Genomic DNA, 15,302 nt, shown 5'->3' on the forward strand with positions numbered 1-15,302 from the left:
GCCTCTGTAATGACTGTTTTTCCAGTACTTCAAGCGTACCCTACCTTTGGTAGACCTTGTTTCTGACTCCTTTTTGAAAAGCCAATAAATAATTCCGTCCATCCGCGGAAAATACTTCTACAGCAATTGGCTGCAAGACATTAATACATTACATTTTACATTAATCACAATGCTGAGAGCGTATCAGTTCCAACAGAGAACCCTCGTGGGATGGACGCAGATTGCAGCATTTTCCATGACTGACCTGTAACAAATATCGTCGTTTATGGACTTCTTTGATATCTTCATAGGCAAAAATGCTGCAAGTCCTCTTTAGCTGACTGGGACCCTGTCTGGCTCCTCTTGGAATGATTGGTTCATGCATACTGATAATGCAAGACAGGGTGTCCGTTAATAGATACATGTACATCTAATACTAAACATACTAAACATGAAGATTACGTTTTGTTCATATGACACGTTTAACCTCAACAAGCTTCACGCTGCCTTTACGTCAGGCTTTGCCGAGACTTATTTAACTTCTAGTGATTCATTATTAAGCACGACTCTGACCGCACTAAATAAAGCTGGGGCAAGAAAAGTTATATAGTTATTTGTGAGACACAAAAAGCATACACAAAGCATCAAAAGAGAAAAATAGCAAGCTTTGAAGCTGTATTATTCCATTTTGACGTTACCAGCTGGTATCTTGATTCTTTTTCTGAGTTGGACAAATATGTCCAGAGAATTGACTTTAACAAGCTATGTCCTTACTTTACTGGCAATGTTTCAATGTCCCGGATCTCTCTGTTGGCTGTCATTGTAAATCCATCCACCACGTAAAAATGTTCTTTTCCAAAGAGGAGAAGGCCTTCACCAGTGTCCAAACCCTGAACTCTGGCACAGCGATACATGTGTTGAATCTATAAAAGTAAAAAAAAAAAAAAATGCAAGCACATTTATAGACTTTATAGACTTCCTGTCTCTATTAATAAAAAAAATAAGGAGACAGTACATGGCTTAAAGGGTCATTGTCCTGCAAGTCTTGTGTTACCCTATGTCCACTTAAACAAAAACATGAACATGTTTAAAATATTTCCTATTTTTTACTGGGTTTAAAAAGAATGCAAATTCAATGTTATATTTTAGCTTTTGGTTTAGAAAAAAAAATGTGTACATTTTCCAGGTGATAAAAGCTGTAATTAAAATTTGACCATCCATTCTGAGACATAAAATGCAGAAGTGCAATTCCCCTTACCGCCCTAGAGGTGGCAATACTTCATTTACTATAAACCCAGATTTATGATATTAAAGTGACTATAGTCCGTAAGCCCTCAAACAAATACATTTAGTAAACTCAGGCAATAATTATAAAGTACATTCCGGATAGTAAATTCAAGATTTTAGGGGATGTAAATTTCACTTTTCGAAATAAGAGAACAAGCTGAAAGAAATAACTGGCTTTCAGAAAATCATCTTCTTCGAGTCCACCATAAACCATGTTGGTGAACTTAAATATTAGTTTTGATTAGACCATATTATGGACAAATACAAATAGCAACTAAGAAATAAAAAAATCTGGATTCCTAGTGATAATTCAAGTGTGCATTTCTTTACAGGTAAGGTTAAGTACCTTTTCTCCCTCTTCAAGCAGCCTCAGCAGGGTTGTGCTGTCCATTTTCTCTTCTTCATCCATGGAAGAACCTTCGGACAGCTGATCCTGTAGAAGCTCTTGGCTTTCATCTTCCCCTCCATCAGGAGCTGATCGTGATCGCTTTAGAGGTGCTTTTACCAGACCTGCACGATACAGAAAATGAATCAGTGGTAGTAAATGGATAAAACCGCATAGAAATTAATACGGTTATAATAAACAGACTAATTTGACCTTTAGTTTTTGTATGGCAATGCTACGCTGAACAATTCATCATTACTAATCCTCTTCTCATGGGGAAGATTGTCCAACTTTACAGCACCCAAATGACCTCTCATCCAAATAACAAATGTAAAGAAATTAGTAATCTATTGTATCATGGCTGAGGAAAAAAATATTTTTCTCTTTACCGCAATAACAAAATTTGTACTTATGTACCAATGTGATGATGTGATACAGTTCTAAAAGAAGAAAATGTGCGTCAGATACAAGATGGCCTTTTTAAAGGAGTGAACTATAAGGTCCCTGCAGGCATGAAATTGCCACAAATGGCTCCACAAAGTACAGCAAGTGTAATATCCTACCATAGATCATTTTACTATATTTCGCTATGTTTTATGGTAAGTTTAACAGCTCATAAAAATAAACACAGGACAAAGTGGCCAATGCCAATACAGTGCCAATTCAGTGGAGTAACAAACCTACATTGTGATATTTCAAATCAAAGTATGCAATGTACGTGACTGGATTTCCCCCCGTTTATCTCACCTTTGACTCTAGCGATGGTGTCTTCGCCATGCTCTAGTTCATGCTGAGCTGCTTCACCCTCAGAGTTTTCTTCTACCGTATCCTGAAACACTGCTGGGTTCCCTGGCATCAGGCGCATGTAGTAGTCCTTACTATCATAGCTGACTGCACGACGGTAACGAGCTGGTTTCTACGATAAAATGTCATTCATAATACACAACTAATAAAAAAAATTTCTACAATTACCCGTATTGGCTCGAATATAGGCCGCACTTTTTCCCCCCACTTTAAGTCTTTAAAGTGGGGGTGCGGCCTATATTCGGGGTCTAGCGCCCGACACCCGGGACATGCAGTCCCGGGCGCCGGGCAGGCAGCGGGGTTAGGATACAGATCCCCCGCAGTGGTGCAGGGGACCCGTATCCTACTCTCTGATACGCTCAGACAGCCTCCCCTGCCAGCACTTCCCACGGGGGGCGGTTTACCCGCATCGCCGCAGCCGGTGACCGTCCGCACGATGCGTTTTACCTCTGCCCCCAAGACTTACCAGAGCAGACTCCCGGGTGTCTTGCAGGGCCGGCGGGGGACATCTACGCAATACGCGTATACAACTTCCGTTGCCGGCACATCTGCTGAGTGCCGGCACCGGAAGTTTTATACGCGTATTGCGTAGATGTCCCCCGCCAGCCCCGCAAGACACCCGGGAGTCTGCTCTGGTAAGTCGGGGGGGCAGAGTGGCAGCATATCTCGGGGGGGGGGACAGTGGCAGCATATCTGGGGGGGGAGGACAGTGGCAGCATATCTCGGGGGGGATGGGGACAGTGGCAGCATATCTCGGGGGGGGAGGACAGTGGCAGCATATCTCGGGGGGGAGGACAGTGGCAGCATATCTGGGGGGGAGGACAGTGTCAGCATATCTCGGGGGGGGAGGACAGTGGCAGCATATCTCGGGGGGGGGGGAGACAGAGTGGCAGCATGTTTTTTTGGTGCTTTTTTAAAGAAAAAAACTTTTTCTTTAAAAAAGCACCAAACTTTTAGGGTGCGGCCTATATACGGGGGCGGCCTATATCCGAGCCAGTACGGTATATCTGTTTCCGTACGTTTCAAAACTTGCAACAGGTGGCAGATTCTCCAGCAAAGGCTCTTGCAAGGTTGTAAAGCTTTATCTAAAACAAAACAGGCTTAATGATACTACTATGCAGAGTTTACATGCAGTCATATAGGTCCAAGTAACATCGGACATCAACATGTCTTTGAAGGGTGTGAAGAAGACAATACGGTTCTTTAGTGCAGAGCCGAATAGAAGCAGAAGACCATTAAAGAGACAATTGTGACAGAATGCTCTCCTATGTTTCTGTGTGAGTGTTATAAATTATCATGGGATTATATTGTCCATCTTCTTATTCTCTGCTCGTCTAACCAGGCCCTCCTCAACTTTTGTTTCCAAATTGTTGCTGCACTACTTGTTATAGCCCATTAATCCAGTGTAAAGCTTTATGGAATATGAAGGCTCTATTTAGATCACTTTATAATTAATGCTATTAATTCATAATAGTGCATTGCTCTAGATAAATTGTAAGCAATGGGCAGACCAAATATCTTTAGATCATGTCTGCTAAATTTACAGAGAATGGGGAGATCGGTATATGCATTGTGGTCAGTGCAGGTCAATGTGTATGTGTCCTAACAAATTTTATTCCTTTAGTTGTGACCATAAAGAAACATTTGAGGCCTCTCAAATCCCCTTTCGTAAATAATTTTGTGGTTTACAGAGATATAAAACCCAAATCACAGATTTTAAACTATGACATCAATAATCATGAAACATTGCATTATGACATTAAGGTGACAAGATGTCCAGTCGCAGCAACCCCTTTATCTTTTCAGTACCCAGTTATGCAAAGCTTGTTGGCTCTCTCTAAATATACGATAATAAAAACAAATTAAAAGGCCTACAGCAGCACAATTATTTTCCATTGGGCACAAGGCAATTACATACCTGGGCCTACAGTTTAATATCTACGTTTTTAAAACTAAAACACTGGGTTTCTGGGCTAAATGATCCAGGCACAATCGGTTAAACGTTGCTTTGAAACTATATATAAGATAAATATTATTTCAGCGTCTACGTATTTCCGCAAGAGCTGAAGGGTCATGTGACCTGGCAAAGAGTCGTAGCTGCGAGAACGCGGCCCGTGACAGCTCCATTAATGTGCATCGTTACCACAGCTTCATTACAGAATACTGGAAAACAATGAGAAGGCTCCAAGTGGACGGTTAAGGGTAGCAGATAGGCCATGCAGAGGAGGAACACTTTCTACAATTACCTAAAAATGAACGTATGGTACAATATATTGTTATAACAGGGGATGGGGCCAAACCTCAAAGCTAAGAAACTGAGATTTGCCTCATATGTCTATGGCAAACCGTATTATCAAGCATTAAAAACAGCGGAGGTATCCGTCTGTCTATGGATCTACGCAATACGCGTATACAACTTCCAGTGCCGGCACTCAGCGGATGTGCCGGCACCGGAAGTTGTATATGCGTATTGCGTAGATGTCCCCCGCCGGCTCCGCAAGACACCCGGGAGTCTGCTCTGGTAAGTCTTGGGGGCAGAGGTAAAACGCATCGTGCGGACGGTCACCGGCTGCGGCGATGCGGGTAAACAGCCTCCGCTGCCGGGACATCTGCACGATGTGCTTTAACACATTAAGATTGTTAAAGCACATCGTGCAGACGTGCCGGCAGCGGAGGCTGTTTACCCGCATCGCCGCAGCCGGTGACCGTCCGCACGATGCGCTTAGACAACCTCCCGTGCCGGCACCCCCCCACGTGGGAAGTGCTGGCAGGGGAGGCTGTCTGAGCGTATCAGAGAGTAGGATGCAGGTCCCCTGCACCGCTGCGGGGGATCTGTATCCTAACCCCGCTGCCTGCCCGGCGCCCGGGACTGCATGTCGTGGGCGTCGGGCGCTAGACCCCGAATATAGGCCGCACCCCCACTTTAAAGACTTAAAGTGGGGGGGAAAAAGTGCGGTCTATATTCGAGCCAATACGGTATGTCAAAACACTGCAGCTGATACCTCACGATCAAGAGTCTGGGAAAATACAGACGAAATCCTCATCCAACCTACCATTGTGTTTGTGTCGTGCTCTGCTTCGGGGATGTAAGGATAGTGGATGTAAAACATGTCGTTTCTCACAACCTTCTTTCTCATTCTACACGGCCCTTCAGTCATTTCCAGCATCCACTTATCCAAGTGGGAGCCAATGGGAGGACCCCAAAGCCCCCTCTCCCGGAGCAGCTCATATTCGATCTGGTTCCATTCCTCTGTCACATACTTTAGAGCATTCTGCTGTCTCTGTTAACACAATACATAGCAATAACACTTAGTTCGAACACAACAGCTTATTAACCCTTCCTTCTTGCTGACCATCTGATCTTCTAGAATTCTTGAAGAAAAAAACATCAAAATGAGTAAAATGCCTCAAGTGCATATAGGTTGCCAGGGTGTATTCTTTCTATGACTTACCACCAAGGGAACACTTTATCAATCAAGTGTAGCCTCCAGAGATTATTGGCTATTAATCACGAAACCCATCATTCCTACTCCATTCACATCAGCCCTCCTTTCCTACAAATTATTTTAAGATGTACATTAATCTGTAGCCAATTCACTAACCATAATTCAGAATCTCACATTTCCTGGACTCGGTTCTGCTCAGGAAAAGTTGCAGGCACAAACAAGATTGCCTCTATAGCTAAGCATCCCATGAAGAATTGTACAATCATGTAGGACTGTTTCCTAACCAAAAATGCTTAGTTGGTTCTGCAAAGGGTTTAGAGAATGTTCATGGACCATGACCTTCTAGGATCATCATCTCAGAGTTATTCCCAGCACAAGTTCCTCTTCTTATCCCTAAAAGCATTTACCTGTTTATAATATATGAACGTTTTGAATCTATATAACAACATGTTACAATTGCATTTAATAAATGAATGAAGAGTGTGCCATTAAGAGTGTGCCACAGACACCACAGTGATAAGGAATCCTTGGAATACAAGTTCAGAATTATGATTTTGTTTTGTTCTTATTTTGTTTGTTCCTTGTAGGGGCCACCTGAGAAGAGGTGCAGATGAAGGACATTGGTGCTGTTTTCAGAAACACGATGTGTTCCTTATGTATCAGACCACATGGGAAATCAGTGAGCAAACAGGAAATCTAAGCCTACAGCCCTTTCAGTCAAACAACTCTGTTTAAATAGATCTGTTGATGGCAAAGTCAAAAAAAATATATATATTTTTTTTTTTAGTTTAGGCTTTGTTCTACACTTGATTCATTGTTAAATCTCATTGTTCCTAAACCTTCTAATAGATGGTAAACTCACAAGGGCAGGTGCTCTTTTCCTTCTGTACTATTACGCCTTAACCTGTGTCAGCTTGCTGTCAAATAACACATGGTCACTTTTAACATTATAGTTAATTTTCCACTTCTCTTAAGAGTGCCAGAGAATCAGATGTAATCCGCTGTAATTAAGAACTCATGCTTTGCAAATCAGATCAATCTATCTTAATTCATGTCTTCTGTAGTAGATATAAAACGATGATCTCTTACCTCTTGGTATTCTTTATACTGCATATCTACCAGGTCCCGCACAACAGCTATGTGTGTAAAGATCCACTGGGAGATTTCCTGGGGGGGGGGAATGTAAAATAAATTGAAATTCTATTCCAGAATTTTCTGTAGGTTACTTAAACCATCAGACTTGCACTTAACATTCTAATTTGCAGTTGGGTTGGACTGGATTGGATTGTTAGCAGGCTAAGGGAGTTCTTTGTACTTTGAGCATTTACACCGTCAGAACACCTCCAATTTTCCAGAGAATCCAAGTCCCTGGGAGGGCAATTAGATTTTTTTTTTCCCAAACTAGATTTTTACTTTGATCATTCTCATAAAGCCTACTAATTAGCCATTTTCTGTAAACAATCTTTTCTCTGTTAGAGAGTTCACAAACAAACATACTGCGTTTACCTTTTTTTTCCCCCATTATGAAATGCAAAGATTAGTCATTTACAATTGAAAACCTTGAGAAAATGTATTTGTATGGGTTGTGTAGTATAGGATACAAGAAACAGAAACAGTTTATTATTAAAGGCCATTCAAGTTTGAAATTAAGAATTTATATATTCTACAGTTTACGACAATGTTGTCTTTTAGCAGGATATAACAATTAAAAAAAGGAAACCTATCATTCTATAGGTTTTGACTGCATCCAAGTTTGTACTGATATTTTATTCTAACACCAAAATGCGTCATGGTAGCATTGGGCTACACGCTGAACTACAGCTACCATAAGACTCAAGTATCACATTTGTGTGCCTGTGTTAGAGGTAGAAAACGTGTGAATTTGCTAAATATTTTAAGTGCTCCTGAAGTGCATCTCTGCTGCTCCTGTGGTACAGAAAAGATTCTTCCTTGCCTAAGAAATTCATTTATTTTTCTGTTGGCTACATCAGCTATGTCCCTTGACATGCAGACAGTGGGATTACTGCACACACCTGTGTAGAGAGGTTGTGTTTGTTAAGTCCGCTCTCCTTCCGGTTTCTTCGCGCACCCGTTAACTTAGAAAGACCAAAGCCACTGCTAACACGAGACAGCTTGGACTGGGAGGTTGGGACCAAGGCTTCTCCTTTACTGATGCACTTCTTCTCGTAAGCTGTGAAACAGATAATGATGAAGAATAGATTGTAAATCTGTAAGAGCAGACTTCTTCGGCATTGGTATTTTGCCGTAAGTGTTATAAAATAATATTAATTTTATATTCTCTCTCATTGTGGTAGCCTTACGAAATATACTTGCATTCTGCAACAAAAAAAAAAATACAACTAGCTACAGCACATACTAACATCCAAAATGTTGCTCTGTTGTTCAAGCCTGTTCCATCATCCTAGCGCTTCAAACATGATCTTAGAATTTATTTTGTACGGATATCATTATTTTTAAATATATTATTGAAAAGAAAAAAAATCATGCTGTAGAATCTTACGTTTCTGGTGTTAACGGACCCAACTGTAGCACAATACATAATGTTACCAGCACAAAAAGGCACGTGAAAACTCTTACCGAGATGATTCTGCCAACACCGTAGTGTTGCTTCCTCAATCAAGGGGCGTACAACGGTGATATCCACATGGCCTCTGTCATTCACCGGAAAAGTCACTTTAAATAAATCCTCCAAAACTTGCTTCTTACTGTGAATCAGCTCTATCCACACTCGACTGACAGCTTTCAACAAGAGCTGGCGACCTAGAAAAAACACATTTGTGTCCTTAGTTAAGTCCACTCTGCTTCTGAGTTGGTCTTCCAGTTTAGTTGCATATATGTCTGAAATTGCACAGCGATCCACAACACAGAATAAAGGGGAGGGAGAATCAACCATGCACAACTATCAAGCTCTCGTGTGTAGGGAGAAAGTCTGAGTCAGCCTAACTCATGGCAGCACCTGACTGTAAAGGAATAATATGGGATTCTCTGCGGGATACAAGGTGGCAGCAGAAAATGCAGCGTACCTTCACTGACATCCTGATAGATGCCCGCTGGCTCAATATCAGACGGCATCATAATATGCCAAGTGGTCATCCTGGCTTCTGCTTCCAGTCCAAAGCCATCAGGGTTACTGAAACAAGATATATACATTTTCACATGATTCGCTAGCCAATGTCATGTCCATGTGTCTAAGCACTCATAGCCGGAGATCCACAGTAACAGGTTACAGATGTTTCAGTTAGAACACTTTGTGGTAGTGTTCCCTTGTCGGCCTCTCCGTCCGAGGCACATTAGTCTTGTAGTCCAAAACCATCTGAAGTAATGTTCACCCATCACAGTACTGCTTGTTTTCATGGAGACACATAGCTGTCCCTCTAGGTGGCGGAGACTAGCACATTTTATTGTTATCACCAGGAGCGTGTGGGTCTCAGGGTGACTTGATTCTTCACAGCAAACCATGAAACCACTGCTCTATACCAATCAAAGTGAGCATATGCTGACATACCTGGTTTTCAACACATTCTCTCAGAAATTGCAGATAGACACAAGTGGAAGGATGGGTCATTCTACAGCATGGGGTTCATTTTTCCCTATATAAAGGAACTAATAATTTCAGCTTACGTGCTTTTATACGCTTTCCATTCAATGACCAGTTAGAAATAGGCTATTGGTCAAATTCTAGGTGGCATTTATGTATACATCCATGGTCTGTTTATATTGTGGTTCTTACCTTCCCATGTGGAGGTTAATCAAGCAGTGAGCTAAGCAGGCAATAAAATCCTGGTCATGGTTCCCAGGTCCAAGAATCAGGTTCCTATTCACAGTGAGGACTCTCAGAGAATCAAGAAGAGCCACTTGTTGAGGGACTGTTTTGTGGGCTCTGGAGAGCTGGTACAGTATGGTGCGATTCAAACAATTATAAATCACTTCGAGAGACAAGCCTTGAGAGCGCCGTTTTGACTAGAAGGAAACAAAAAAGAAAAAACATTATGAACTCTCGTCTCCTGATAGCTTTAAGGGAAGGAAGATACGAGTGAGCAATGGAGCAAAAGACAGAACTGTGTTGGTACAGCAGATACCAACCAGCATGACTCAAGGAATCTATATGTGTCCACTGCTAAACAGTTAATGTATCTCTTACTGCTTAGAGGCAGGGGATCTCAATGTACTAATAACACATACATTTATATTTTTTATAAATATTGGCAAGGGACAGTTGTAACGATACACGCTTTTGCATGCATAGACAAATCAGTAAGCATAAGCCATATATTTTTTTATTTTTTTTTAGGGAGCATTGACAATCCCACAAAATGTACTTAAAGCAGTATAGTTGACTATTTTAATATTGCTTACATAGCACAATCCATGTATCCTGTGCTGCCCCAGGAACCAATGCAGTGACGGAGACACTTTAAAGACAACTTTAAAATACTAGAGTAATTTAAATGAAATCAAAATACTGTTAAAAAAAGAAAACTGGATTCTGTCTGGCTCCATTGTAACAGCAGCACAATGTAGTCTCCATGCCTTGTTCAATGGCTCATCAATGCAGATTGGAAACAGACCTCTGCACTGTCTTTATAAACGTGACGTGATGCATGGTTTCCATCTTCAACCAAATTGAGCAAATAACCTAATAATAGAGGAATATTTGTGCAGATCCAGAGATGGCTGATCCCGTGGCACAGGTTTCCAATACAGGGTAGGTTTTGAATACATACAGCTTTTATTCTGCAAACATCATTACACTGGTTCATCTATTTTAGTGAACTGTTTCTGCTTGCTGACATGGTAATAACCAGTAACGGAGGATGGATGGTGAAGGTTACAGCTTTTCGTACCTGCGATAGTAACTGGATGATGCACTCTACCACAAGCTTGGAGTCCTTGTTGAACATCCCTTGCCAAAGCTTATCCACCAGCCTTTGGGTGAAATAAAACACGTTGTTCACCAACACCTGGTAATTTCCACCTGTAGTGATTGGTAAAGAGGCATCTTCACCTAAAAAGAAAAAAAAGGTTTAGCATGTTAATGTACAGTCAGGGCCGGCCCGACAATGGAGCCGAGTGGGGCAACTGCTCCAGGCGGCACTTTTGAAGAGGCACTTTGCCGCCCCAAACCCTTTTTTTTTATTATTTTTTTTTTTCTTTTTTAAAAGCGAAAGAGAGAGAAAGGGGTTTTCGCTTACCAAGCTGTCAGTACCCGCTCGGCGCCCCTCTCTCTCTCTCTCTTCTCTGCGGCGAGTCTTCCTGTTCGGTCTCGGTGCCGGCTTGTAATGCTGAGTGCCAGAAGATTTCCGGCGCTCAGCATTACAAGCCGCCACCGAGACCGAACAGGGAGACTCGCCGCAGGACTGCTGAAAGGTAAGTATAAGGGGGGGGGGGGGCTACAGGGACGGAGGGGGAGGAAGGGTAGATAATGGGGGGGCGGCAGGGACGGAGGGAGAGGAAGGGTAGATAGGGGGAGGGGGCGGCATTTTAAAATTTGCCCCAGGCGGCATTTTGCTTTGGGCCGGCTCTGTGTACAGTTATTGCCTATAATTAGGTTTTGTGCCTAAATAGTGCTTTTAATTACAGATAGAAGGTTAATAAAAGTTAGCAGGTAGTCCACACTCATGAAATCTTCACAAAAAAATGAGCTTGTGTTGTCTAGGCTGCCTTTCAGTAGGAAAATCAGGACAATATAGTCCAGAGGTGTGTGTGTAATACCACATTTTTTTGGATCTGTGCTTGAACACACACTATAGTGCCCAATAAGGTTAAAGATCCATGCAGGAAAGAAAAAAAATATAATACTGCATATTTAAATTCCCTCTCTTTTTTAATCTTATTTAACAATTTGAAAGAGGTTCATACATTGTAGAACTATATCAAGCACATAATAGTCTAAAAGTTTTAATTTAACGTTAAATTGGTACATTTACCAAAAAGCAACTGAACCATGGTTGTATCAATTTTTATTTGTACATACACAAACATTACTCCCTCTATCAGCTACTTATGACTCCATCACCTTGAGTCTGCACGATCCCTGCATGAATGCCGTCTCATTACAAGACTTAAAAGTACAGGAATGAAATGTGAGTCTTGTTACAGACATAGATGCATGTACGTGCATCCTCCAGAACAGAGCTATGGGTGCAATGGCGGCCACAAAAACAAGGTTGTGGCTACATTGTTTGTCACAGAAAAATCCCTTTGAGAAACACTGCTCTAGAACAGAGTATGCAATTTTTAATTCTTCAGATAATATTGATTTTCAGATTAAAAGTGAACTTTAACTATTGCATATTGGCTGGAGGTCATGGGCACTAGAGTCACACAAAAGCCAGGAAAGCTAATATAAACTATAGCTAACACAACTATATAAATAAATGTAATGTAACAGCTGTGTTAGCACTACAAATCTTTCAATTGAATCATAATTATATTCATAGTGAGAGAAAGGACAACAAAACATAAAGCTAATAAAAAATACCTAGCAGAACATCGGTGGCCAGCAGATGGTCCATCACGCTATCTAATATGCAAGTCTGGAACTCCTTTTGTTGGGTCCTTGTGGATCTTTCAGGAGAAGCCTACAAAAACAAACAGATAGTACTTTTAAAATGATAAGACTAAAAAATGGAGGGTCTCATCTGAGCAAAGCAACCTAGTTTAATCTTAATGTTGATCTCCTGGTTTATTTTGTAGTAAGGGATGCCCATCAATCATCGAAAAGACAGAAAAAACAGATGGTTAGTTCTATACAACTTGTCACAGGAATATGTGCCTGAATTAGTTTCTGGAATCCCTACTTTTAAGCAGGTTTATAGTGGTTAAACCATACAGTTAAAGTCAACCTATCATATATGCTTTTAGCAATATTAGATGTACCTATATTTAATATTAGCAACATTTTAGAACTGTTATTATCCTAAGAACATTCTGTATAGAAGTTAGGGACCATAACATCACCGAATTCAAGCTTCCTGACCTGAGTACAGCTCATTTGACCCTTTAAGCCTGTCTGGACGCATCATATCCTTAATAGCTTGTGATGAATTGTAAGGGTCCACATATTTGAAGCATATGGTACAATTTGTTCTTTAAAGACATAAGACTTAAATCTGAAGAAAGGACTGAGGCATTACCATTTTCTAAAGGACACTGTCATCTTAGAGTTACCATTTATCTAGCAACAAAAGGGCTAAAGTCAAAATTAAAAATCTTGTGAAAAGCAGAAACACACTAGTTTCTGGTAGGCGGACTCTAGAATCATTTTCCTTTTAACATAGAAAACTGGGGTGTTCAAGATATGCAGGAAGAGATGAATGGATGAAGGACAGGATAACTTTGCTTTTCTAACAAAGCTAACTTAATCCTATTAAGTACTCTAGAACAGGGTTCTTCAAACTAGGGTTTCCAACCTATTACTGGGTCATGAGATGTCACGGAGTGGCACTAGAACTCTGGGCAATGCATCTACAATAGCATTAGACACATCATTGCTGTTAGAAAAACAATCCTAATGAAATACATACAAAGTTATTTGATCCCCTGCTGATTTTTTATGTTTGCCCACTGACAAAGACATGATCAGTCTAGAATTTTAATGGTAGGTTTATTTGAACAGTGAGAGACAAAAAAATCCAGAATAACCTATTTCAAAGAAATTATACATTGATTTGCATTTTACTCAGTGAAATAAGTATTTGACCGCTTTGCAAAACATGACTTAGTACTTGGTGGCAAAACCCTTGTTGGCAATCACACAGAGGTCAGATGTTTCTTGTAGTTGGCCACCAGATGTGCACACATCTCAGGAGGGATTTTGTCCCACTCCTCTTTGCAGATCCTGTCCAAGTCATTAAAGTTTGCAGCCTGACGTTTGGCAACTCGAACCTTTAGCTCCCTCCACAGATTTTCTATGGGATTAAGGTCTGGAGACTGGCTAGGCCACTCCAGGACCTTCATTTGCTTCTTCTTGAGCCACTTCTTTGTTGCCTTGGGCGTGTGTTTTGGGTCATTGTCATGCTGGAATACCCATCCACAATCCATTTGCAATTCCCTGGCCGGGGGAATAGGTTCTCACCCAAAATTCGATGGTACATGGCCCCATCCATCGTCCCTTTGATGTGGTGAAGTTGTCCTGTCCTCTTAACAGAAAAACACCCCCAAAAAACAATGTTTTCACCTCCATATTTGACGGTGGGGATGGTGTTCTTCGGGTCATAGGCAGCATTCTTGCTCCTCCAAACACGGCGAGTTGAGTTGATGCCAAAGAGCTCCATTTTGGTCTCATCTGACCACAACACTTTCATCCTGTTCTCCTCTGAATCATTCAGATGTTATTGGCAAACTTCAGACTGGCTGTACATGTGCTTTCTTGAGCAGGGGGACCTTGCGGGAGCTTCAGGATTTCAGACCTTCATGGCGTAGTGTTTTATCAATTGTTTTCTTGGTGACTATGGTCCCAGCTGCCTTGAGATCATTGACAAGATCCTCCTGAGGTGAGATCTTGCATCAAAGCCCCAGACAGTTATTTTGTGTTTCTTCCATTTGCGAATAATCGCACCAACTGTTGTTACCTTCTCACCAAGCTGCTTGGCGATGGTCTTGTATCCCATTCCAGCCTTGTGTAGGTCTACAATCTTGTCCCTGACATCCTTGGACATCTCTTTAATCTTGGCCACGGCGGAGAGTTTGGAATCTGATTGATTGCTTCTGCGGACAGTGTCTTTTATACCGGTAACCAACTGAGGTTAGGAGCACTCCCTTTAAGAGAGAGCTCCAAATCTCAGCTTGTTACCTGTATTAAACACACCTGGGAGTCAGACATCTTGCCGATTGATAGGGGATCAAATACTTATTTCACCGAGTAAAATGCAAATCAATTTATAACTTATTTGAAATGCGTTATTCAGGATTTTTTTGTTGTTATTCTGTTCAAATAAACCTACCATTAAAATTATAGACTGATCATGTCTTTGTCAGTGGGCAAACGTACAAAATCGGCAGGGGATCAAAATTTTTTCCTTCACTGTATAAGGAATTAATAAAAGACAAGTAGCTCTTGGAAGGCAAGTGTCACTAAGTAAAGTGGCTCTTTAATGACATGAACAGGGTTGTAAAGGAACATGATAATACTGCACTAGGTTATGGGGAAAACATTTTCAGTATTCTAAGATCTTCTGGAGACTTTGCCTGGAAGCTACAAACACATTTAAATCACATGTTTAGACATGTATCTTAAAGATTAGCTTTCTGTATACAAAAATATGGTACTCTCTGCAGAATTTCCATGTACTCAAAGAAAAAAAATTAGAATCAAAAGGAATTTTAAATTCACTGTAGTATTTGTTATATTAACACATCAGTCACACAGCTAATGGAAC

At 41.1% G+C, this 15,302-nt stretch overlaps 1 protein-coding gene across 1 annotated transcript in view; it reads right to left on the bottom strand.

Annotated features, from left to right (window-relative positions):
* The window catches only part of LOC149284339 (WD repeat and FYVE domain-containing protein 3-like), an 82,066-nt gene that overhangs the window by 12,266 nt on the left and 54,498 nt on the right, over window positions 1–15,302 (bottom strand). The window contains exons 34-46 of the mRNA XM_089496853.1: window positions 12,404–12,503; window positions 10,767–10,927; window positions 9,653–9,882; window positions 8,946–9,052; window positions 8,500–8,682; window positions 7,935–8,092; window positions 6,991–7,068; window positions 5,446–5,736; window positions 2,399–2,567; window positions 1,613–1,776; window positions 754–902; window positions 245–365; window positions 45–130 (exon numbers count right to left, since the gene is read on the bottom strand). Of these exons, the coding sequence (XP_089352979.1) occupies window positions 45–130; window positions 245–365; window positions 754–902; window positions 1,613–1,776; window positions 2,399–2,567; window positions 5,446–5,736; window positions 6,991–7,068; window positions 7,935–8,092; window positions 8,500–8,682; window positions 8,946–9,052; window positions 9,653–9,882; window positions 10,767–10,927; window positions 12,404–12,503 (1,997 nt within the window). The remainder of the gene's footprint in view (window positions 1–44; window positions 131–244; window positions 366–753; window positions 903–1,612; window positions 1,777–2,398; window positions 2,568–5,445; window positions 5,737–6,990; window positions 7,069–7,934; window positions 8,093–8,499; window positions 8,683–8,945; window positions 9,053–9,652; window positions 9,883–10,766; window positions 10,928–12,403; window positions 12,504–15,302) is intronic.

This window comes from Sceloporus occidentalis, unplaced genomic scaffold, assembly GCF_023333645.1.
Source record: "Sceloporus occidentalis isolate IW3139 unplaced genomic scaffold, rSceOcc1.0.p SCAF_95, whole genome shotgun sequence".
NCBI lineage: Eukaryota > Metazoa > Chordata > Lepidosauria > Squamata > Phrynosomatidae > Sceloporus > Sceloporus occidentalis.